General features: G+C 46.3%; 1 protein-coding gene across 7 annotated transcripts in view; it reads left to right on the top strand.

Moving 5' to 3' along the window:
• Window positions 1-23,132, top strand: part of SMC5 (structural maintenance of chromosomes 5) — a 314,964-nt gene that overhangs the window by 236,551 nt on the left and 55,281 nt on the right. For all 7 annotated transcript variants that reach the window (XM_078772122.1, XM_078772124.1, XM_078772121.1 and 4 more), the window contains one exon: window positions 20,698-20,790. In XM_078772122.1, coding sequence (XP_078628248.1) covers window positions 20,698-20,790 — 93 coding nt within the window. The remainder of the gene's footprint in view (window positions 1-20,697; window positions 20,791-23,132) is intronic.

Genomic DNA, 23,132 nt, shown 5'->3' with positions numbered 1-23,132 from the left:
TATATACACACACACACACACACACAGGACAACACACACACACAGGACAACACATACACATGGGGACACACACACACACATGGGGACACACACACACACACACGGGGACACACACACATACACACACACGGGGACACGGACACACACACACAAACACACACAGGGACACACACACACTCACACACACACTCACATGGACACACACGCACACATATACACACACACACATATACACACACACATGCACGGGGACACACACACGCACAACGGGACACACACACGCACAACGGGACACGCACAGCGGGGACACACGCGCACAACAGGGACACACGCGCACAACGGGGGCACACGCGCACAACGGGGGCACACGCGCACAACGGGGGCACACGCGCACAACGGGGGCACACGCGCACAATGGGGGCACACGCGCACAACGGGGGCACACGCACACAACGGGGGCACACGCGCACACAATTCCCTCCAGATGAAGAACCCAGATTGTGTATATCATATTCCCATCAGGAAGCGACTCATTGTTACCCGGAAACGCTGGGTACTTTTGCTAGTACATACATATATATATTGTTACGGATCCGGGGGACGGCACTCCCGTTAGCAAGGGGGGGGTTAATCCCCTTGTCCTGTTAAGCTGGCCGTCCGACCGGTCCTGGGGGTATGACGTCACTTCTGGTCGGTGGTGAGTAGGGTTGTAAGCCCAACCCGTCTTACTACCTAATTACCACCACCGGCCGTAAGCGAAGAAATACTCCCACCCGGGCCGCAGCGTGATTGGATTGCGCCGAGCGAAGCGAGCTGCGACTCGGGCCGTTAACAAGAGACTAAACCCGACTATAGCGGTTGGCCAAATCACCCCACAGGTACTCAATTGGGAAGGGACGAAAGCGATCGGGGGAAGAAGAAACCAAAGTAAAGGAATAACAGGTATTTATTAATTATGTACATGAAATGAAGAGGAAACGAAAGAAGGGAATTTACAAGGAGAAGAAGAAGCAGGTACACAGGGCAGCCTTAAAACAGTCTTATATTATAACCCTGGACAAAACACAGACTCACACGAACAGGGAATGGCTGGAAGGAGGAGAAAGTCCAGGCAGACGGCAGGGCAGGAAGGTCCGGGCAAATGCACAGCGTCGAGGTTGGCTCCGGTCCACGCTCCGGGCTTTAAGCGAAACCCGGCGGCAGCTGCACGTATATTTGCACGCGCGCTGACAATGTGAATAGATCGCGTAATGTCAGCGGACCCACTCTTCTGCCTCACGATCCTTCACACTCATCTCCCTCTCACTCATCTCTTGAAGCAGTCCCTCGCAGCTGCTTTTATTGTCCGTTGTATCAAGCCGCCGGCTCCGATGACACGCCTACCGGTTGGCTCACCTCGGCATTGGTTGGCCGGCAAGGGCTCGCTGGCTCCACCTCTGATGGTGAGTTGACGTGCCACACCTTGTTCTGGTGTCACCCCCCCCCCCCCCCCCCCTTTTCCTCGGCTTGAGACCGCGTGCTTAATGGCGACTTGGTGCCAGCAAACAGCCCAAGGCAAACGGCAGCGAATGCTGCCCTATCGCTGCTGCACTTTGAAGAGCGGGAGACGATTGGGGAAATTGAAGGGGCCTATCTTATTTGATTAATGCAACGCAGATTCAACTATTGGGAACAGATCCTTAACTGAAACACATAATAATGAAATAACTACAGAGTTCCTATGGTGCTCTACGTGTTGTACATGGACTAACTAGGGTGCGATCTTTAATAAAGCCAATTAATGGGGATATTTACAGGGGATCATTTATAAGGGAACATTTACTAAAATTTACAAAGTGAAGGTTCTAAAAACCGTAACACAGCACCCGTCTCTCCTCGAGGGCCGTCCTGGCCCGAAATAACTTTACTTAATGTGACACTCAGGTGTAGTAACCCTCTACTATTAACCTTACCCTTGAGTGCGACAGTTTTAAAACAACTAAGTATATCCCGCCTGCTACGTTGCATTCTACCTAACAGACTCACGCCCACAGAATAACCGAATTGCGGAATGGTCTTCAAACTATACATATACGGTGGGGAACATCATTTACAAGACACTAATTGGTATTTACAATGCGAACCCAGGACCTGTCATTTTGGGAGACAAAAATATCTTTTGAAAGAGGAAGGAGCATGCACTGTACTGCACCGATACACCATACTCACATGCCCGGGGATGCACAATTGATATTGCAGTGCACCCCTGAGCACAAGAGCATTACAATTCACCAAAGCACCAAACGCACGAAAAGCACCATCCAGTGCTTATTTCACACATGTCATCACATTTCAACAACAAACAAACTGATGACCTTGTCTTGTTTCTCCCGCTCTGCTGGCCGATGTTTCCTGATGTTGTCGTTCTTGATGTTGACTCTAGCTTGTGGCTTGCTGCCTATTTGTAATAATAAAAAAGGCACACAACGCGTCCACTGTTTTTATTTATGGCCAACGGGCCAACTAAGGGTGGTCCACCTGTATGGCAAAGGGGGCCACCTCACCGTGGTCCGCAAGCAAACTTTTCTCTGGCCATCATGGCCGGTCCCAGCAGAGGGGCCAGGCCCCAACACGTGGGGTCCATCAGTGTGGTGCTTGGCCACAAAAACGTGTGGTCCATAAAGTGGTGCTCGGCCGCAAGTCGTGCGGTCCATAAGGTGGTGTACCGGTCCAGGCAGGCTGTGCAGCGGCGGCTCGGGCACACAACTGCGGCTACCTGCGCACTCCCCCCGGACCCAAAAGAACAAGCCATGAGTGGGGAAGGAAAGGACACAGCAAGCATCGGGGCAAGGTCGCAAGGGTACACATCAAAACAAGGCAATGCAAGGTGAGGTGCGCATGGGAGCGAGCGGAGAAAGCTCGTCCCTACCGTACGTCACCCCCCCTGTCACCTACCCTACCCTTGCCCTTACCCCGTATTTACAAAATTCTACACATTTACAAATTTGTCGCTATTGTCTTGTCTCCCCCATATCTCCCCTCTATAACAAATTCGTCCACAATCCCTCTCACCAAATTTGCCATCAATCAATTCATCATCCATCCCTCCTAAGGAGGAAGAGATGGAACAACAAGCACAATGTCACCCCCACGTCGTGATGCGTCTCACCATTCCAAACATTTCAAAAATCACATGGTGTGGACTCTTGTCACCCCGGTGAGTGGATGTAGATGGTGCGAAGAGATTTTCTCCTAACTACCTTCTAAATGACTTTAGCGCACTTACTCTACCCGGGGTCTTTCCCTGCCAAACCATTGGCCATCTTACACTATGTGGTTCTAAGAACCGAACTCCCATTGACCAAACTGTGGTGCCCACCAATTTGGGGTCTCACTCCCCCGATTCTTCACCCTGTGCCTTCGCACAATTTCCGGGCTGGGTCGTGTGGCACTCCCAGCAGGTCCGCTCACCTGCACACCTCTGCCACTGCAGTTGCCTCCGAGCTTACCTGCTCCTTACCCTAACCTACCTGGGGAAGGCCCTCTGGCGCTCTCACCCCACTACCGCCCTCTCTGGTGTCGGGCTACCCGGGTCCGTCCTCCGAATCCTCGGGCCCCATTGAACAACTCTACTGGCTCCCAGAGCCTACCTGCGGCCTCACCTGGCCGACATCCTAACAGTGGCGGAGTACTCAACCAATCACACTCACTAACAGGCCACACGCCCAGCCAATTGACTCCACTAATGCACCCATCCAACACTCTGTGCAACTACTCGCACCACAGATGCCAATATCCAACCACAATTTACCTACTCCCTCTACCTACTTTTAAACTACCCTCCCCGGGTATTCGTGAAGGGGTCCATCTTCCCCATCCACTTCTTTCGCACCAACCACTCCACTCCACGTATTCCACACTACTCACTCCACACCATCCATTCCATACTCCATTCCATCTATTCCATACTCCATTTATTCCATGCTCCATTCACTCCAGACCATTTGTTTCCCACAACCATTCTCACCTGCATTTGCACACCTGTGCCCACACACTTGTGCCCACACACCTGGTGTCACCTGCACACCTGGTGGCACGTGCACCCTCCTTTCCTCCCAGGCTCCTTCACTTCAATCCAATACACTCAATCACAATTACTCACATGTCCACAATGCTCTGCTCATTCACTTTCACACACACACATCGTTCACGAGCATTGCCTCATTTCATAACCAGCACTACCGTGCACTTTCATACCAATTCCTCACTTCATCACTCTCACTACACACACAACTGCATCATCTGGCTACCTGGTTTCCCTCTAACTTGGTGCATCCCCAGTCATCCCTTACACTATTGCACATACCACGTCGTTAACAACCATTCTAACCTCTCTACGTCCCCGACTACCTGTACAAAAAGTCACTACTTAAATCTAACGTTACCTATTGTCATTTTTCTCTAAATTCCTATCAATTTATCCTAACCCTCCCAGGCTAGTTTACACAGCCAAAACCCCATAAACTATTGCTCATGTGCCCGGGGATGGGAGGGATGGCAGAGTTGCCATCCCTCCACATCGGGCATCTCCCATTATCACTTCCCCCCATCATCAATTTCCCCATCAAATTTGCCAATCATCTTCGCCAATCAAATTTACCAATCCAATTTGCCCATCCAATTTGCCAATCAAATTCACTATCCCTACCACCGTCCATTAAACTTCGAGCCTAGGTGCAGGAAATTACATTCTCAAAGCGCGGCTTCGCAAAGCCGAGCAATGAATGCGGGTGGTTCGTCTACCGTGGTTGGGTCCGTCCGGCACTCGATGCAGGGGAGGAGGTTTCGTCGGGTCGAGATTCCGAGGTCCACCTCGGCGCGGAGCCTTTCGGTCTCCTGCCCGATGGCTCACCCGGCCGGAACACCGCAACCACAAGGGGTCGCCGTTCCGACCCCTGCTACCTCCCCTCAAACCGGGCCGCCCGCTTTGCCTGGCAAAGCGCGGACGCGACCGTGCAGGGCGGGGCCCGGCCCGGATCGTGCGCTGCGCTCCGAACAGGAGCGACGCGACACCGATCCCCGCCGGCTCCCGCAGTACACCAAGCCCGGCACGGACCGAGGGCTCGCGTCGACTATCCGTCAGCCTAAACGCTGCCCCGGTCAACGTCGATGCTCCCCGTACATGCTCACACCCACGCGCGTTCCTGCCCATACTCACAAATTCTCGCGCGCCAACGCCTTCCGTACATCCCATGCACTCTGTTATTGCACTTTCTCTTACACACCACCCCCAGGTACACTCATTCCGCTCAGACTTCGTTACACATCTGACCACCGCACACCTTGGCGCACACTCGTCGTTCTCACACTTCATCAACACACCTCCTCGCGCCCACTCCTCGGTCACATCCTCTGTGACAACCATGGGTGTGCACTCTTTTGCACACCCAATCACGCGCTTCACCACCAACTCAGGTGCGCATTCCCGCACACGCTCAACCGTTCCAGGTGTGCATTTTTTCTCACTCGCCACAACCAACTCGCATTCCATGTCACTCTCACCACCACACTCTGTCGTGCATTCACTCTCACTCTCGACAGCACACTCTGTTATCATGCACTCCTCTGTTACACACCTGTCTCGCGCACCCTCTCCCGGTACATACTCCGTACCACTCATGGGGGTGCATTCTTGCACACACCAAATCAGCACCGCACACCCTGACTCACCAATACCTTTCACACTTCCCATAGTCGGACATCCTCGCACACCTCCTCCTTCCACACACTCCGGACCAGTCGCACACCTCACCATTGGCCTCTCACGAACGCCCGGGTCTAGACCAACACCCAAGCTCGCTGAATCTCCCCTCACACCATATGCATTACCGAACATATCGCCACTCACCTCGGCGCCTTTTCTCCTTCGCTCCTCCTCCACCACCTGCAAACTCTTTATTTGGTCAGTAAGCACATCATCACGCTGTGAGCACAGACCTTGCACCAATTCCATCACCTCCTCCTTTATCTCTTTCTTAGTCTCCCTCCGTCTCTTTTTAATTACACTTACCCCTTCTTCCACTTCCTCTAATTTTTGTTTCACCTTGTTTATTTCCCAGTGCGCCCCTTCAATTTCTCCCTCTAAGGCCACCTTGGTCGTTTCTATGTGCGTTCTGACTTCCCGTTCTTTCGTCTCCATTGTCTCTACCACCTCCTCTAACCTCTTCGTCAGTCCTTCATGTACCATCTGACATTCCTTCTTTGTCGCTGTTAGTTCTTTCTTTATCTCTTTTTGCGTCGCTTTCAACCCCCCTATTACCACCATGTTCTTTTCTACCTGCTCCCCTAACTCCTTTGGTCCCACTGTCAGCTGCTCTACTCCTCGTGTCAGATCTTTTATGCCCCCTTGTAACCTCGTCGTACTCTTCCTCATCGCCCTCTCCATGCGCTCCTCGCACTGCTTCACCTCCTCGCGTACCCCCGCGACCTCTTCGCTCACTCCGCGCCTTATATCCTCCCCCATCTCTCCCATCTCTTTGGTAGATGCCGCCCTCATCTGCTCCAAATCATTCCTTTGGGCATCCAATTTACTTTCCAACCCGTTTTTTACCTCCTCTATCTGATCCCCCATCTGTTTAATTTCCCGGGAGGATTGCTCCCCTATTTCCCTCAATTTGCCTTCCATATTGTTTTCTAACCCCTTTAGCCCATTCTTCACCCCTTCCATTTGGTTCTCCTGGGTGGCCATCCTATTTTCCAATCCCGTTAACCCATCCTTCATTTCCCCAATTTGGTTACCCACGTCCTCCATTGCACCCCAATTTTGACTTCTAGGCCCCCAATTTGGCTTCTAGTGTCATTTCTCAATTCCCCAATTTGGCTCCCCAATTCAGTTCTTAATCCCTTGAAGCTATCCCCTGTTTTGGCCACAAAGGCCATCATGTGGTGCACAAATAGGCCCCAGTCCATCGGTGCCGCGGGCTCGGCCTCCACGACCATGTGCGAGGCGCCGCCACCCCGCGCTGCCGCGACCACGTGCGAGGCACCGTCATCTTGTGCACCTGCCACCCCCGCTAACGCACCTTCTTCAACCTCCTCCTCCATCTCCCCTATCTCCTCCCTGGGGTCCTGGGTCGCCTCTACCTCCTCATTCTCCCCTACCGGCACCCGATCGCCTTGATCATCCATGGCACGATTTTAATTTGGGATATTAAATAAAATTTCCGCCGCTCAAAATTTTGACCAAATTTTTTAGATGTGAAAATTTGGTTCGGCTCCAATCCCACACTCCTCACACCAATTGTTACGGATCCGGGGGACGGCACTCCCGTTAGGAAGGGGGAGTTAATCCCCTTGTCCTGTTAAGCTGGCCGTCCGACCGGTCCTGGGGGTATGACGTCACTTCCGGTCGGTGGTGAGTAGGGTTGTAAGCCCAACCCGTCTTACTACCTAATTACCACCACCGGCCGTAAGCGAGGAAATACTCCGACCCGGGCCGCAGCGTGATTGGATTGCGCCAAACGAAGCGAGCTGCGACTCGGGCCGTTAACAAGAGACGAAACCCGACTATAGCGGTTGGCCAAATCGCGCCACAGGTACTCAATTGGGAAGGGACAAAAGCGATCAGGGGAAGAAGAAACCAAAGTAAAGGAATAACAGGTATTTATTAATTATGTACATGAAATGAAGAGGAAACAAAAGAAGGGCATTTACAAGGAGAAGAAGAAGCAGGTACACAGGGCAGCCTTAAAACAGTCTTATATTATAACCCCGGACAAAACAAACAGACTCACATGAACAGGGAATGGCAGGAAGGAATGGCTGGAAGGAGGAGAAGGTCCAGGCAGACGGCAGGGCAGGAAGGTCCGGGAAAATGCACAGCGCCGAGGTTGGCTCCGGTCCACGCTCCGGGCTTTAAGCGAAACCCGGCGGCAGCTGCACGTATATTTTCACGCGCGCTGACAATGTGAATAGATCGCGTAATGTCAACGGGCCCACTCTTCTGCCTCACGATCCTTCGCACTCATCTCCCTCTCACTCATCTCTTGAAGCAGTCCCTCGCAGCCGCTTTTATTGTCCGTTGTTGTATCAAGCCGCCGGCTCCGATGACACACCTACCGGTCGGCTCACCTCGGCGCTGGTTGGCCGGCAAGGGCTCGCTGGCTCCACCTCTGATGGTGAGTTGACGTGCCGCACCTTGTTCTGGTGTCCCGCCCCCTTTTTCCTCGGCTTGAGACCGCGTGCGTAATGGCGGCTTGGTGCCAGCAAACAGCCCAAGGCAAACGGCAGCGAACGCTGCCTTACCGCGACTGCACTTTGAAGAGCGGGAGACGATTGGGGAAATTGAAGGGGCCTATCTTACTTGATTAATGCAATGCAGATTCAACTATTGGGAACAGATCCTTAACTGAAACACATAATAATGAAATAACTACAGTGAGGTCCTATGGTGCTCTACGTGTTGTACATGGACTAGCTAGGGTGCGATCTTTAATAAAACCAATTAATGGGGATATTTACAGGGGATCATTTATAAGGGAACATTTACTAAAATTTACAAAGTGAAGGTTCTAAAAACCGTAACAATATATATATATATATATATATATATATATATATATATATATATATATATATATATAAACCACCTTTTAGAGGCCATTTTTCCCCACAGAGCAGGGGTTGGCCTTTTTCGGGCACCGTGGTCCCCTTTTTGAAGCAATGTTTTATGACCGGATGCCCTTCCTGCCGCCAACCTTGTTGGTCGCCTCTTGCGGCACACAGGGAATTACCAGTTAACTGGTACTCAATTTGCCGACCTCGGAAGGATGACAGGCTGAGTCAACCCCCCTGGCGTTAATTCAGTGATCTGACCGGGATTCAAACCCAGGATCCTAGGATCCCAAGCCGGCACCCTCACCGCTAAGCCAACACCAGGTATCTGTTACGGGGTCCTCTGCAATCTCCTGGTCTCGGTGACCCCCGAACCCCGAGAGGAACCCCGGCAGAAAGATATAAATGTTATTCCGTGTCGAAATCAATCACTACTGAAACCATCCATGAAATCCTCAAAGGGAACAATCGAAATCAATAAGGAAACCACACCAATGGTTATCAACAAAAAGAATATATTAAAAATCACACCGGAATAATACAATACAATACAATACAATACATCTCTTAACATGGTTCCACCTTATCTAGTGACGTAACCCCAACTCCCGATTCTGCCAGGAAATGGAACCGAGCCCTCCACAATGTCTCTATAACCCTCCAAGGCGAAGTTGATGCACTCCGGCGATCGTTGAACCAATGTCCGATCAAGAGCAACTGAGGCGTAGACGGTCGAAGCGACACAGAAGTCACGTGGTCCAACACCCAGCACTCGCGGTAGAAACGGAAATCTCCAAAGACGCGCGCGTACACCTTTGCCGTTCAATCGGCGAACCGCAGGGCAATCTTCCAACGCCGCTTTCTTGCACAGCTGTCCCCGGCAAACCACCGGAGGATAAGCCCAGCCGGCGCGGCAAAAACCTTTCCCGATGGAGGCAGCGCGCGGGGCGAAATGGTGGACGGCTCTCACTCGAGCTGCGGCCTTGCGGCGAAGATTCCCCGGAACCTCACGCTTGTGCCTGACTTCACAGGCTTTTCCACAACGTCAGCGATAACACCGATCGCCCGAGATTCCTTTCAAGGACTCAACGCTCACTCGCCAGGTACGCTCGACCACACTAAGTCCGGAGCTCTGACGTCTTTTTCTCCTCTTCTTCTTCTTCGCTCCACCTCTTCCGGTGCACTATCCGATTTCCGGCATCATTTTTATCCTGACACCATATATATAGTGTTTCAACACCATATATATAGTGTTGCGGTTTTGAGGAATGTAAATATGACATCATTAAAGGTTCAAGGTTTGCCCCCCATAGTTAGTCCACAAGCAACACGTAGGCCCATTAGAATTAGTTATGTCATAGTATGTGTAAGAGTAGGCCATTTCCCTAGTAACATCTGCGTTGTGTAAAGAAATGAGCTTAGGTCCTTTCATTTTGCGGTCACCCTCCAATTTCCATCATGGGCATAATCGTTCCCGCGCCCCATTTGGCAGCCCTCAAGTTTGTTACGCTTTGGCCGCCAGCAGCGTTAGCTGCCCTTTCCTCGCTCGAACTAGTCGGGTAACCACGAGGGAGGCCTGAAAAGAGGGAGGAGCGTGAGGGTCGAGGTGTGGCCGCGTCAAGCAGCACGTCAGAGGCGGTGATGGTAAGGGCACCAGCCAACCAGGGCTGAGAGGGCATGGCTTGAGAGGGCGTGGTACAGAGCGTCTAGTAAGTTCGAGAGGGTTCGCTGGGCAAGGCTATATAAGCCAGTGCACAAAGCCCTTGAAGAGGACTGGTTGGAAGAGGACTCGTTGGGTGAACGAATTGTGCTTTAAGAGAAGGACTCGTGCGACAGGACTTGGATGAGAAGGACTCAAAGCACTGGTATTGAGAGAACTGATCCGGAGCACTCGTGTGAGAACTGCATTAAGAGGACTGGCGTGCACACGACGGTTTCGAGCCTTGATTGAGAAGCGCATTGCTCACGTTTATTGAACTATACACAAAGAATTAAGTTAAGCACCCCCCCGTTTTTTTACAACCTCGCACATTACAAGTTTGTTGTCGTCAAAACAGTGTAATATACCCATGATATTGCTATATTTTCTGGAGAAGTGATATTATGGTCACATAAAAACATAACAATCATGCCGTTTTCAATATTTTATTCTGAATAATTTAAGGTGAAATTTTTTGGGAATTTTAGGCATATTTTCACCTCAATTTAAGTATGGAGCTATAGGTCCATCACGGACAGTGTGGATGACGTTTATGTTTTCTAACGTACAGTCATTGTTCTGAGACGACCTCTAGCGATCTTTGCGTCAATAACGTGTGTAGGACCCACGTGATCGGATGGAGCAAGGTGCTGTGACAACCATCCCCTGGCCTGCGTACAGTCCTGACCTGAACCCCCTCGAGCACGTTTGGGACATGTTGGGACGACAAATTGCGAAGATGGTCCCTCCAATAGCCAATCTGGATGAATTGGAACGTGCATTAATTACATCGGGAATGGAACAACCTGCCACAGCAACGCATACGACGGCTTACAGGGTCTATGAGACGTAGGGTTGAGTCAGTGATCCGATCACGTGGGTCCTACACACGTTATTGACGCAAAGATCGCTAGAGGTCTTCTCAGAACAATGACTGTACGTTAGAAAACATAAACGTCATCCACACTGTCCGTGATGGACCTATAGCTCCATACTTAAATTGAGGTGAAAATATGCCTAAAATTCCCAAAAATTTTCACCTTAAATTATTCAGAATAAAATATTGAAAACGGCATGATTGTTATGTTTTTATGTGACCATAATATCACTTCTCCAGAAAATATAGCAATATCATGGGTATATTACACTGTTTTGACGACAACAAACTTGTAATGTGCGAGGTTGTAAAAAAACGGGGGGGTGCTTAACTTAATTCTTTGTGTATATTACGAACTATTCGCTTATTACGTACGCGGCTGAGCCGCAAGTGTAACCGCCAAAGCCAGCCCGACCGTTCGCCCTGTGATAATCCCGTGCACGCCAAACGACACGTGGAGAGCTCCTGGCCGCTGGATTCATCTACTTCGCGGTGCGAGTTGGGGACCAGAGAGCGAGCTGCCTGGACGCCATCCCTGGACCATCGACCTGTTCGTCTGCAACCCCGTGTGAGTGTGTCCGAGTGTGACGGGCCCGTTTGTCCAGGGATAGGTTAAGACTGTGTGAGGCTGCACTGTGTATTCTTCTTCTTATTATTGTACAAAGTGTAAATAAATTCTGTTATTCCTTTCTTCCCAAATTCGACCGTTTCAGTCATTTCCTCCATTGGGTAAGCGTGGCACGATTACAAACCGCTTGGATCGGGTTTAGTCCTTGATAACGGCTCGGGTCACGGGTTCGCTACCGCTCGGCATTTCCACCAACACCCGTGATTCGGGCGGGGCTTATTTCCTCATTTCCGGTCAGCGTTAGTACTTAGGTAATAGCGAATTCATAGTCCTAAAACCCTATCTAACGCTGTCCGGGAAGGACGTCATCGGTCCCGGGTCCCGTCGGCTAGTCAAAGACAAGGGGACTAATCCCCCTTGGTAAGGGGAAAAGGCCGGCGCTGAGATCTGCAACTATATCGTTATATATATATATATATATATATATATATATACATACACATACATACACATACATACATACATACATACATACATACATACATACATACATACATACATATATATATATATATATATATATATATATATACACATACATACACATACATACATACATACATACATACATACATACATACATACATACATACATACATACATATATATATATATATATATATATATATATATATATATATATATATATATATATACACAGACTTGGCATTTAATATGGAATTTTTTTTTTTGTGGGGGTGAACTTACTTTTCAAGATGACTTAGAACCAAAAGTTCATTGGAATTATGTTGAAATTATTCTAGATTTTGTTAATGTGACCTTTAAAAGAAACAAAAGCCACACTTGACATTTCGAAGCAAATAAATTAATCCTTGAAAGTGATGTAAACTGATATCGAACTCAATTCACGGACAGTACTGTGTTAAACCTCTGTACGTTTTCCAGAAGTATCTCTTTATTTTGCACATTAGCCAAAAAAAATTTCAACAAAAACAAAAGCTAAATTATGACTGGGATTACGGACAGTAAAATTACAGTTCAGTACTTCGTGTAACCCCCACGAGCATTCAGTAGAGCACGTACACGTCGAGGCATGCTGTTCACGAGATTTGCCAAGGTTTGGACAGGAATCGCTTGCCATGCAGTGACAATAGCCTGCTGCAATTCACGCACAGAGGTAGGCTGCTGGTCCAAGTTGTTGATTTGATGCGTTAATTCTGCCCACAAGTTCTCTATCAGACTCATATCCGGGGACATGGCAGGCCTCTCCATATGCTTTACACGACGGTCAGGAAGAAAGTGTTGGATCATGCGAGCACGATGAGGCCGTGCATTGTCATCTTGGAAGACAAAGTTTCCTCGAAAGGCTGCATGAGCAAATGGAAGCAATGTTTCTTCCAGAATGACCCTGTACTTGAACTGGTTCAGGTTTCCATTCAGAACAACCAGGTCCGTTTTGCCCCCTGCATGAAAAGCAGCCCAAACGGTCACCCCACCACCTCCAGCTTGTACTCTTGGCACTATACAATCTTCGTTGTGGGCTTCATGCACTTGTCTGCGCACTCGGACGCGGCCATCTTGACGATAGACCAGAAATCTAGACTCGTCACTGAAGGTCGCGTGATTCCAGTGTCCTGGCTGCCATTGATGGTGCTCTCTGGCCCACTGCAATCGGCGCTGGCTGTGTTGTCTGGTCAGGCCTGGCTTTCTCAGGGGACGCCTGACACGATAGCCTGCTTGAACCAGTCGTTGGTTGACTAGCCTTCTGGATACAGGCACATTTGTCAGTTGCTGCCACTCAGCCCCAAGCCGATTAGCTGACTTGGTACGGCCATTGCAGACTAACCGGTGCAGCTGGCGATCATCTCTCCTTGTGGTTCTGCGTGGACGTCCTGGCCTCGGTATTGGAGTAGGGACACCCCTCTGAGCATTTCGTTTCAGGATCTTTGACACCTGACCTTGAGTGATGCCATACTGCCGAGCAATAGCACGCTGTTTCATGCCAGAATTTCGTAAAGCCACCACTCCATGACAAACAGCATTGTCAAGTTGACGGACCATCTCCAGAGGAAGCGGCAATAACTCTTGTAGACGTGCAGCAGTTGTTTTCCACTAATACAGAATGCAACAACCCTTATATACCCGATTGTGAAGCCAATCGTCAAATGTACCTGTCCTTACATTTTGTCACTCCACCTGTGATATAATCCTATTATTGACTTCTTGCTGCGAAAGACAATCAGTGACATGGTTCTTTCAACAAAGACATCACCGAAGGGTAAAACAAACTCACCAGATTGATATACTGAGTTCAGAAAGTAAACCCGTCAAGAAAAAAAAAAATCCATATTAAATGCCAAGTCTGTGTATATATATATATATATATATATATATATATATATATATATATATATATATATATATATATATATATACACAAAGAATTAAGTTAAGCACCCCCCCCCCCCCGTTTTTTTACAACCTCGCACATTACAAGTTTGTTGTCGTCAAAACAGTGTAATATACCCATGATATTGCTATATTTTCTGGAGAAGTGATGTTATGGTCACATAAAAACATAACAATCATGCCGTTTTCAATATTTTATTCTGAATAATTTAAGGTGAAATTTTTTGGGAATTTTAGGCATATTTTCACCTCAATTTAAGTATGGAGCTATAGGTCCATCACGGACAGTGTGGATGACGTTTATGTTTTCTAACATACAGTCATTGTTCTGAGAAGACCTCTAGCGATCTTTGCGTCAATAACGTGTGTAGGACCCACGTGATCGGATCACTGACTCAACCCTACGTCTCATAGACCCTGTAAGCCGTCGTATGCGTTGCTGTGGCAGGTTGAACCCCCTCGAGCACGTTTGGGACATGTTGGGACGACAAATTGCGAAGATGGTCCCTCCAATAGCCAATCTGGATGAATTGGAACGTGCATTACATCGGGAATGGAACAACCTGCCACAGCAACGCATACGACGGCTTACAGGGTCTATGAGACGTAGGGTTGAGTCCAGTGATCCGATCACGTGGGTCCTACACACGTTATTGACGCAAAGATCGCTAGAGGTCTTCTCAGAACAATGACTGTACGTTAGAAAACATAAACGTCATCCACACTGTCCGTGATGGACCTATAGCTCCATACTTAAATTGAGGTGAAAATATGCCTAAAATTCCCAAAAATTTTCACCTTAAATTATTCAGAATAAAATATTGAAAACGGCATGATTGTTATGTTTTTTATGTGACCATAATATCACTTCTCCAGAAAATATAGCAATATCATGGGTATATTACACTGTTTTGACGACAACAAACTTGTAATGTGCGAGGTTGTAAAAAAACGGGGGGGGGTGCTTAACTTAATTCTTTGTGTATATATATATATATATATATATATATATATATATATATATATATATATATATATATATATATATATATATATATATATATATATATATATACAGTGGAACCTTGACTTACGAGTTTAATTCGTTCTGTGACCGAGCTGGTAACTCAATTTGCTCGTTTCTCAAATCAAATTTCCCCATTAAAATGCATTGAAATGCTATTAATCCGTTCCAGCCCGCCAAAAACCACACCAATTTTTTTTTAAATATGCAGTATATATAAAAATATCTCGCGCTTTATATTTCACCTGTATGTAGCATACAAGTTGGCAGGATGGCCTGGACTGGAGGTACGCACACTTGACTCTAAACTGTCCAGCCTGGGTTTGAATCCCGACCCAGCTATAACCTGTCATGTCGGTGTTTCACAGGCAGGGTGATTCATCAATGTGTGTACCGCTAAACTGGGCGCCCCGTTTGCGTCCCATTAGTTGTTGGATGTTAAGGATCTCACCGTGTTTTCCACAAAGAGAAGGCGAGCTATCGCCGGCACTCTGAACAAGTTGTGGCCTGGCATGCTCTTCTCCTCTGCCGTTATATACGTCCTCCTCGGCATCTTTTTCCAGAAGAGCCCTGTCTCGTCACAGTTGAAGATTTGCTGGGGGATGTATCGTTCGGCTTCTATCAGTTCGGCAAAAGTTATAATAAAATCTTCAGCTGCCTTCACATCTGCCTCACCAGGTCGACAACACGCACACCTCGCTCATGTTTTTCGACGATTGCGTGTTTTATATCCAAGCACATCATCCTCTTCTTCTTCTCAGTTCTGCCCTTGGCACTCAATTACTTAGGACCCATGGTTAAAATTAACAAATTTTCCAAAATAACCAACATGCGAAAACAAAACAGCAGCGATATACGACAGATATGCTTGCACGGCAAGATAACCACGTGACCGGAACCCACCTGGTGGCGGCTGGCGTAAGCTCCAAAATAACCAACATGCGAAAACAAAACAGCAGCGATATACGACAGATATGCTTGCACGGTAAGATAACCACGTGACCGGAACCCACCTGGTGGCGGCTGGCGTAAGCTCGTAACTCAGATCTCGGCTCGCATCTCAAAGCAATAAACCGCCCGAGCGACGGCTCGTATCTCGGAAAACTCGTAAGTTGGTGCACTCGTAAGTCAAGGTTCCACTGTATATATATATATATATATATATATATATATATATATATATGTATGTATGTATGTATGTATATGTATGTATGTATGTATGTATATATATGTATGTATATATATGTATATATATGTATGTATGTATATATGTATGTATATATGTATGTATATATATGTATATATATGTATGTATATATATGTATGTATGTATATATGTATGTATATATGTATGTATATATATGTATATATATGTATGTATATATATGTATGTATGTATATATGTATGTATATATGTATGTATATATATGTATATATATGTGTGTATATATACAGTGGGGAGAACAAGTATTTGATACACTGCCGATTTTGCAGGTTTTCCCACTTACAAAGCACGTCAAGGTCTGTAATTTTTATCATAGGTACACTTCAACTGTGGAAGACGGAATCTAAAACAAAAATCCTGAAAATCACATTGTATGATTTTTAGGTAATTAATTTGCATTTTATTGCATGAAATAAGTATTTGATACATCAGAAAAACAGAACTTAATATTTGGTACAGAAACCTTTGTTTGCAATTACAGAGATCAGACGTTTCCTGTAGTTCTTAACCAGGTTTGCACACACTGCAGCAGGGATTTTGGCCCACTCCTCCATACAGATCTTCACCAGATCCTTCAGGTTTCGGGGCTGTCGCTGCGCAACACAGACTTTCAGCTCCCTCCAAAGATTTTCTATTGGGTTCAGGTCTGGAGACTGGCTAGGCCACTCCAGGACCTTGAGATGCTTCGTACGGAGCCACTCCTTAGTTGCCCTGGCTGTGTGTTTCGGGTCGTTGTCATGCTGGAAGACCCAGCCACGCCCCATCTTAAATGCTCTTATTGAGGGAAGGAGATTGTTGGCCAAGATCTCGCGATACATGGCCCCATCCATCCTCCCCTCAATACGGTGCAGTCGTCCTGTCCCCTTTGCAGAAAAGCATCCCCAAAGAATGATGTTTCCACCTCCATGCTTCACGGTTGGGATGGTGTTCTTAGGGTTGTACTCATCCTTCTTCTTCCTCCAAACACGGCGAGTGGAGTTTAAACCAAAAAGCTCTATTTTGGTCTCATCAGACCACATGACCTTCTCCCATTCCTCCTCTGGATCATCCAGATGGTCATTGGCAAACTTCAGACGGGCCTGGACATGCGCTGGCTTGAGCAGAGGGACCTTGCGTGCGCTGCAGGATTTTAATCCATGACGGCGTAGTGTGTTACTTATGGTTTTCTTTGATACTGTGGTCCCAGCTCTCTTCAGGTCATTGACCAGGTCCTGCCGTGTAGTTCTGGGCTGATCCCTCACCTTTCTCATGATCATTGAGGCTCCACGAGGTGAGATCTTGCATGGAGCCCCAGACCGAGGGAGATTGACTGTCATCTTGAACTTCTTCCATTTTCTAATAATTGCGCCAACAGTTGTTGCCTTCTCACCAAGCTGCTTGCCTATTGTCCTGTAGCCCATCCCAGCCTTGTGCAAGTCTACAAATTTGTCCCTGATGTCCTTAGACAGCTCTCTGGTCTTGCCCATTGTGGAGAGGTTGGAGTCTGATTGAGTGTGGACAGGTCTGGAGACGGCTTTGCGGTCGGTCTTTGTGGTCGGAGACGGTCTGGAGACGTCTTTTATGCAGATAACGAGTTCAAACAGGTGCAGTTAATACAGGTAATGAGTGGAGAATGGGAGGGCTTCTTAAAGAAAAAACTAACAGGTCTGTGAGAGCCGGAATTCTTACTGGTTGGTAGGTGATCAAATACTTATTTCATGCAATAAAATGCAAATTAATTACTTAAAAATCATACAATGTGATTTTCAGGATTTTTGTTTTAGATTCCGTCTTCCACAGTTGAAGTGTACCTATGATAAAAATTACAGACCTTTACGTGCTTTGTAAGTGGGAAAACCTGCAAAATCGGCAGTGTATCAAATACTTGTTCTCCCCACTGTATGTGTGTATATATATGTGTGTGTGTGTATATATATATATATATATATATATATATATATATATATATATATATATATATACATATATATATATATATATATATATATATATATATATATATATATATATATATATACATATATATATATATATATATATATATATACTGTGTATATATATATATATATATATATATATATATATATATATATATATATATCTGTGAGAAATAGTAGAAACTCCACAGAACGAGCAGGGCGTCTCATTTGCATTGAATAAATAATCCGGAGATTAAATCAGACGCGGACGTAGCTTCAGGACTTCGATCTTTAATTTGACAAGCTTTCGACCAACAAAGGTCTTCTTCTGAGTCGGCCCCAAGTTCAACGGAAGTGAAGCGCACCTTAACGGTAACTGTAAGGTCACCTCTATTACCAAGGCCCTTCTCCCCCGATTGCTCAGTTTGGCTGGGCGGCTAGCTCTAGGAAGAGTCCTGGTTGTTCCAAACTTCTTCCATTTAAGAATTATGGAGGCCACTGTGCTCTTGGGAACCTTCAATGCAGCAGAAATTTTTTTGTAGGCTTCCCCAGATCTGTGCCTCGACACAATCCTGTCTCTGACCTCTGCAGGCAGTTCCTTCAACCTCATGGCTTGGTTTTTTCTCTGATATGCATTGTCAGCTGTGAGACCTTACATAGACAGGTGTGTGCCTGTCCAAATCATGTCCAATCAATTGAATTTACCACAGGTGGACTCCAATCAAGGTGTAGAAACATCTCAGAGATGATCAAGAGAAATGGGAGGCACCTGAGCTAAATTTCAAGTGTCATAGCAAAGGGTCTGAATACTTATGTAAATGTGATTTTTCAGTTTGTTTTTTTAAATAAATTTGCAAAACTTTCTAAAATCCTGGTTTCTCTTTGTCATTATGGGGTATTGAATGTAGATTGATGAGGGAAAAAATGAATTTAAACGATTTCAGCATAAGGCTGCAACATAACAAAATGTGAAAAAAGTGAAGGGGTCTGAATACTTTCTGAATGCACTGTATAATGATGTAAATATGAACTGATTAAAAATTAGGGTCAATAGGTAAAAGGTCAAAGGTGTTATGTCAGGTAAAAATGTGATAACTTGAGAACAGCTGAATGGATTTAAATTAAACTTGGTACAAGTATTATAATGACGAGTGAGATACCCGTGCTACGCACGGGTGGGAGGCCAGAAACAAACAGGCAATGCAGATACGGTGAATGTTAAAGCATGAAACCAATAAATTCCACATTTCTGTAGCACCCTCAGTCGCACGTCTGACATGGACAGCAAGTTCGTGAAGGACTTCCATGAAAAACGTACCCGTTCGCAAACAAACGGGTGCGTTCACGTATAGAAACATCGATCGTGGGTCCGTGGCGAATCTGCATATGGCGATCCGTGAAGTTCACGTTTAGAAAGTAGAAACCATCATGGCATGTCGTCATTTACTTGAACTCGATATCTCTTTTTTCCATTCCAAACAACATAACTCCAATCACAAATTAATCACAAAATATACTTTTAACAACATTGTTAATGGTGCCTTCATTGTAAAAACTACCTAGTCAACAGTTGAAAGTATTTTGAGCCGATAGGTGTTGCTGCCTTGGCGAGATCGATGGAGACAGCGATCTGTTAGCGTATACACCGCCCAAATCGCTATGTGGAATTCTCTCATGTCGAGATTAAACTCATGTCGTTTGAACTTTGGCCGAGGTCATTATTTACTTTTAATGATGTTTATATAGAATCAAAAAGAAGATAATTGGTTTTGTGTCGTCCTTTCCGCCTATCTCGTGGGATTGTGAGTTGGAGAGACAACCATGATGGCGGGGAGGGGGTTGGCATTCTCTAAAGCAGGGATTCAACCCATGTCCTTATAAAAGGTCTTTGTCCGAGGTCACCGAGTCCGATCGGTGCAGCCGTGCAGCGATCGGTGCAGCCGTTTGTGCAGCACCCGGGAAAATAACGTTATGCGGGAATCCAAACCTGAAAATGCTGGAGGCCAAAGCTGAAATTGGAAAAACAATATACCCTATTTTACTCCAGGAGATCCCAGGATTACCCACCCAAAATATCGTTGTGATCGGTTCAGCCATTTTTTGCGGTACCTTCGAACAGACAGACAGACAGACAGACAGACAGACGGACAGACATTTGGTGAATTATAGTAAGATGTAATGTGGGCGGAGGCATATCGGTTGACGTCGTGATGTTGAAGAGTGTCGTTCTAGTTTGCAATGTAATGCTTTCCACCAAAGTTTTGTCTCATGAAAGACGATATAAATTTTGTTGGACTTTTGAATGCCATACTTCTAATTTTGTATTCCATAATCTCCCTGTGCCCCTTCCCCCTTTCCTACAGAAACTTAATCAACTTCCAGATGACATGGATGAAATAGATTCTTCGATCATTGACGCAAGGGCAAGAGCAGACTGTTACAACATAGACATGCAGGTAAATGTTGGTATCGATAACAAAATCCCAAATAAATTGAAATTAAATAAAATGCTTGTACTTGTACATCGTGCCCCTTCTATAATATAGACAAGCTTACATTCGTGAGGGAGCAGCATGGTTGTGGTGGCCTTGTCACATTGTTCTCGCTGGTGTGGGTTCAATGTGACTTTCAAAATGACGTTTTAATGCTAATGACGCCTTTTGCGCATCTGCTGCGTGTGCGTTTTCAGTGGCTGTTCTGCTCGCCGGGCACTTTTAACCTGCCATTGCTAGCACGAAATCTGTAATTTTCTTTTGCGTTTCGGAAGAATAAAGAGTGGCAATTTCATAATGGTTAACCTTAATTGTTTTGTTCCTCAATGCAAATTGGACTCATACTAAAACACGCAATTTGATGTCTGTCTGTCTGTCTGACAGCGATATATTCGGTCGTTACTCAGGTGCGTCAAGAGCCAGCCCTGGCCCCGAACCAAACAACCTCTGGGCACCCACGCCCTACCTTTCTTTCTTTTTAAGGAAATGGTCACTTTTATTTAGCCGTATGATCGAAAATAATGGAGGTAGCGGAACGTTTGGACCGATCGAGTCAATTCGTCCTCTCGACTGTTGAACACTACTTCTCCATAAGATTGGCAAAAAAATACATGAGAAGAATGAATGAATGAATGATCGTTTTAAGGCCATTTTCCCTGCTAGAGCGGGGGTTAGCCTTGCGGGCCCCATGACAATCATGGTTCCCTGTTTGAGGCAATGTTTTTATGGCCGGATGCCCTTCCTGACGCCAACCCTTGGTCACGCTCTTACGATGCGCAGGGATACAGTGTACCTATTCTAAACCGGGGTACACACCGGGATCATTCATCCCAGCAAGCTGGTACTCGATTTGCCGACCTCGGAAGGATGACAGGCTGACTCAACCCCCCTGGCGTTAATTCAGCGATCGACCGGGATTCGAACCCAGGATCCGAGGATCCCAAGCCGGCCCAAGCCGGCACCCTCACCGCTAAGCCAACACCAAAAAATACATGAAAAGATGGTTAATAATTTTTTTTGGACAAAGAGGATACAAATGCATTTCTTGGTAACGCACATTTCTAGTTAATAACCATTTTCTGTAAAGTTTGAAACTGTACCATTAACAGCAGTAAATGTTTCGTTTCTGGCAAAGAAAGCAAAATCAGCTTCTGGGTTTAAATTTAATGATGAAATGAGGATGAGCCGAATGAGGGGTTTCACTGTGTTGTTGAAAATAAAATTACAGGAGAAGCTTGTGCCCCGAAACAGTGACCCCTGCCTGACCCATCCCCCACCCTCTCCCCTCCTTCTCGCCGCCTCTGTCGTTACTTATCCAATCCTAACCAAACCTAACAAGACTAAGGGTCACACAATGGAGGTTATCCTCTTCCCCAATGGGGTTTTCCACCTTGGACGAAATCTGTGTTGAGGTGGATATCCGTGTTAAGATAGCCTGTCGTGGCTTTTTTTCCAAGGCCGCTTCCAATAACAATAGAAATAACAAAACTAATGCTAATAGCATAATATTGATATTACAAAACAATACTACAACAACAACAACAACAACAACATGCATTTTAAGGCCATTTTCCCTGCTAGAGTGGGGGTTAGCCTAGCGGTCCCCATGACAATCTTCTCCATTTTGCCCTATTTTCTGCATCTCTCCTTGTTAACCCCCTTGCCCGCATTTCTTCTTCCACCATATTACAAAACAATATTAATACTAATGATATCCCCCCTCCCCAAGGAGTTTTTTTCTCCTTGGAGAAACTCTGTGTTAATGTGAATGAATCGCTTATTGTGGGCCAAAGCCTACCGGCACTAAAAAAATAATAATAATTAAAAAAAATAAAGTTCTAAACCACAAACACATATGGTTACCTTTATAAACAGTCGCTATTGCTGTTTAACGTGAAACTGAATCCTGACATCCTTAAGGCATTATATGTTTATCATGTCCAGCACAGTAACAGATGAAAGCCGAGATCTACTGCAATCTATACCCCTAATAAAATAATAACACGACGACTCCTGCCATTCCCTTAGGCCTTAGGGAGAGGGTGTATTAGTATAGGAAATATGACTATCTCTGGATGAGATGTGTGAGTTCCTCCCTATTCCTGTCGTATAATTTATCTGTTGGCCTTGGAACCAAGGAAGAAATGTTCATCTTTGCTTTTGCCAAGCCTGCTTTGTTTATCCATATATTAAAGTAGCGGCAGTTTTCTGTCCGTCTGTTTCTCTCTTTTTTCCCATTGGTTGGACAGCTGGTCTGACTCCACCCACGACAACATCATTAGTAGGAAAGCTGACTCCACCCACTG

Source organism: Myxine glutinosa, chromosome 2 (assembly GCF_964187855.1).
Source record: "Myxine glutinosa chromosome 2, kmMyxGlut1.1, whole genome shotgun sequence".
Taxonomy (NCBI): domain Eukaryota; kingdom Metazoa; phylum Chordata; class Myxini; order Myxiniformes; family Myxinidae; genus Myxine; species Myxine glutinosa.
This window is presented reverse-complemented; position numbering and strand designations above follow the sequence as displayed.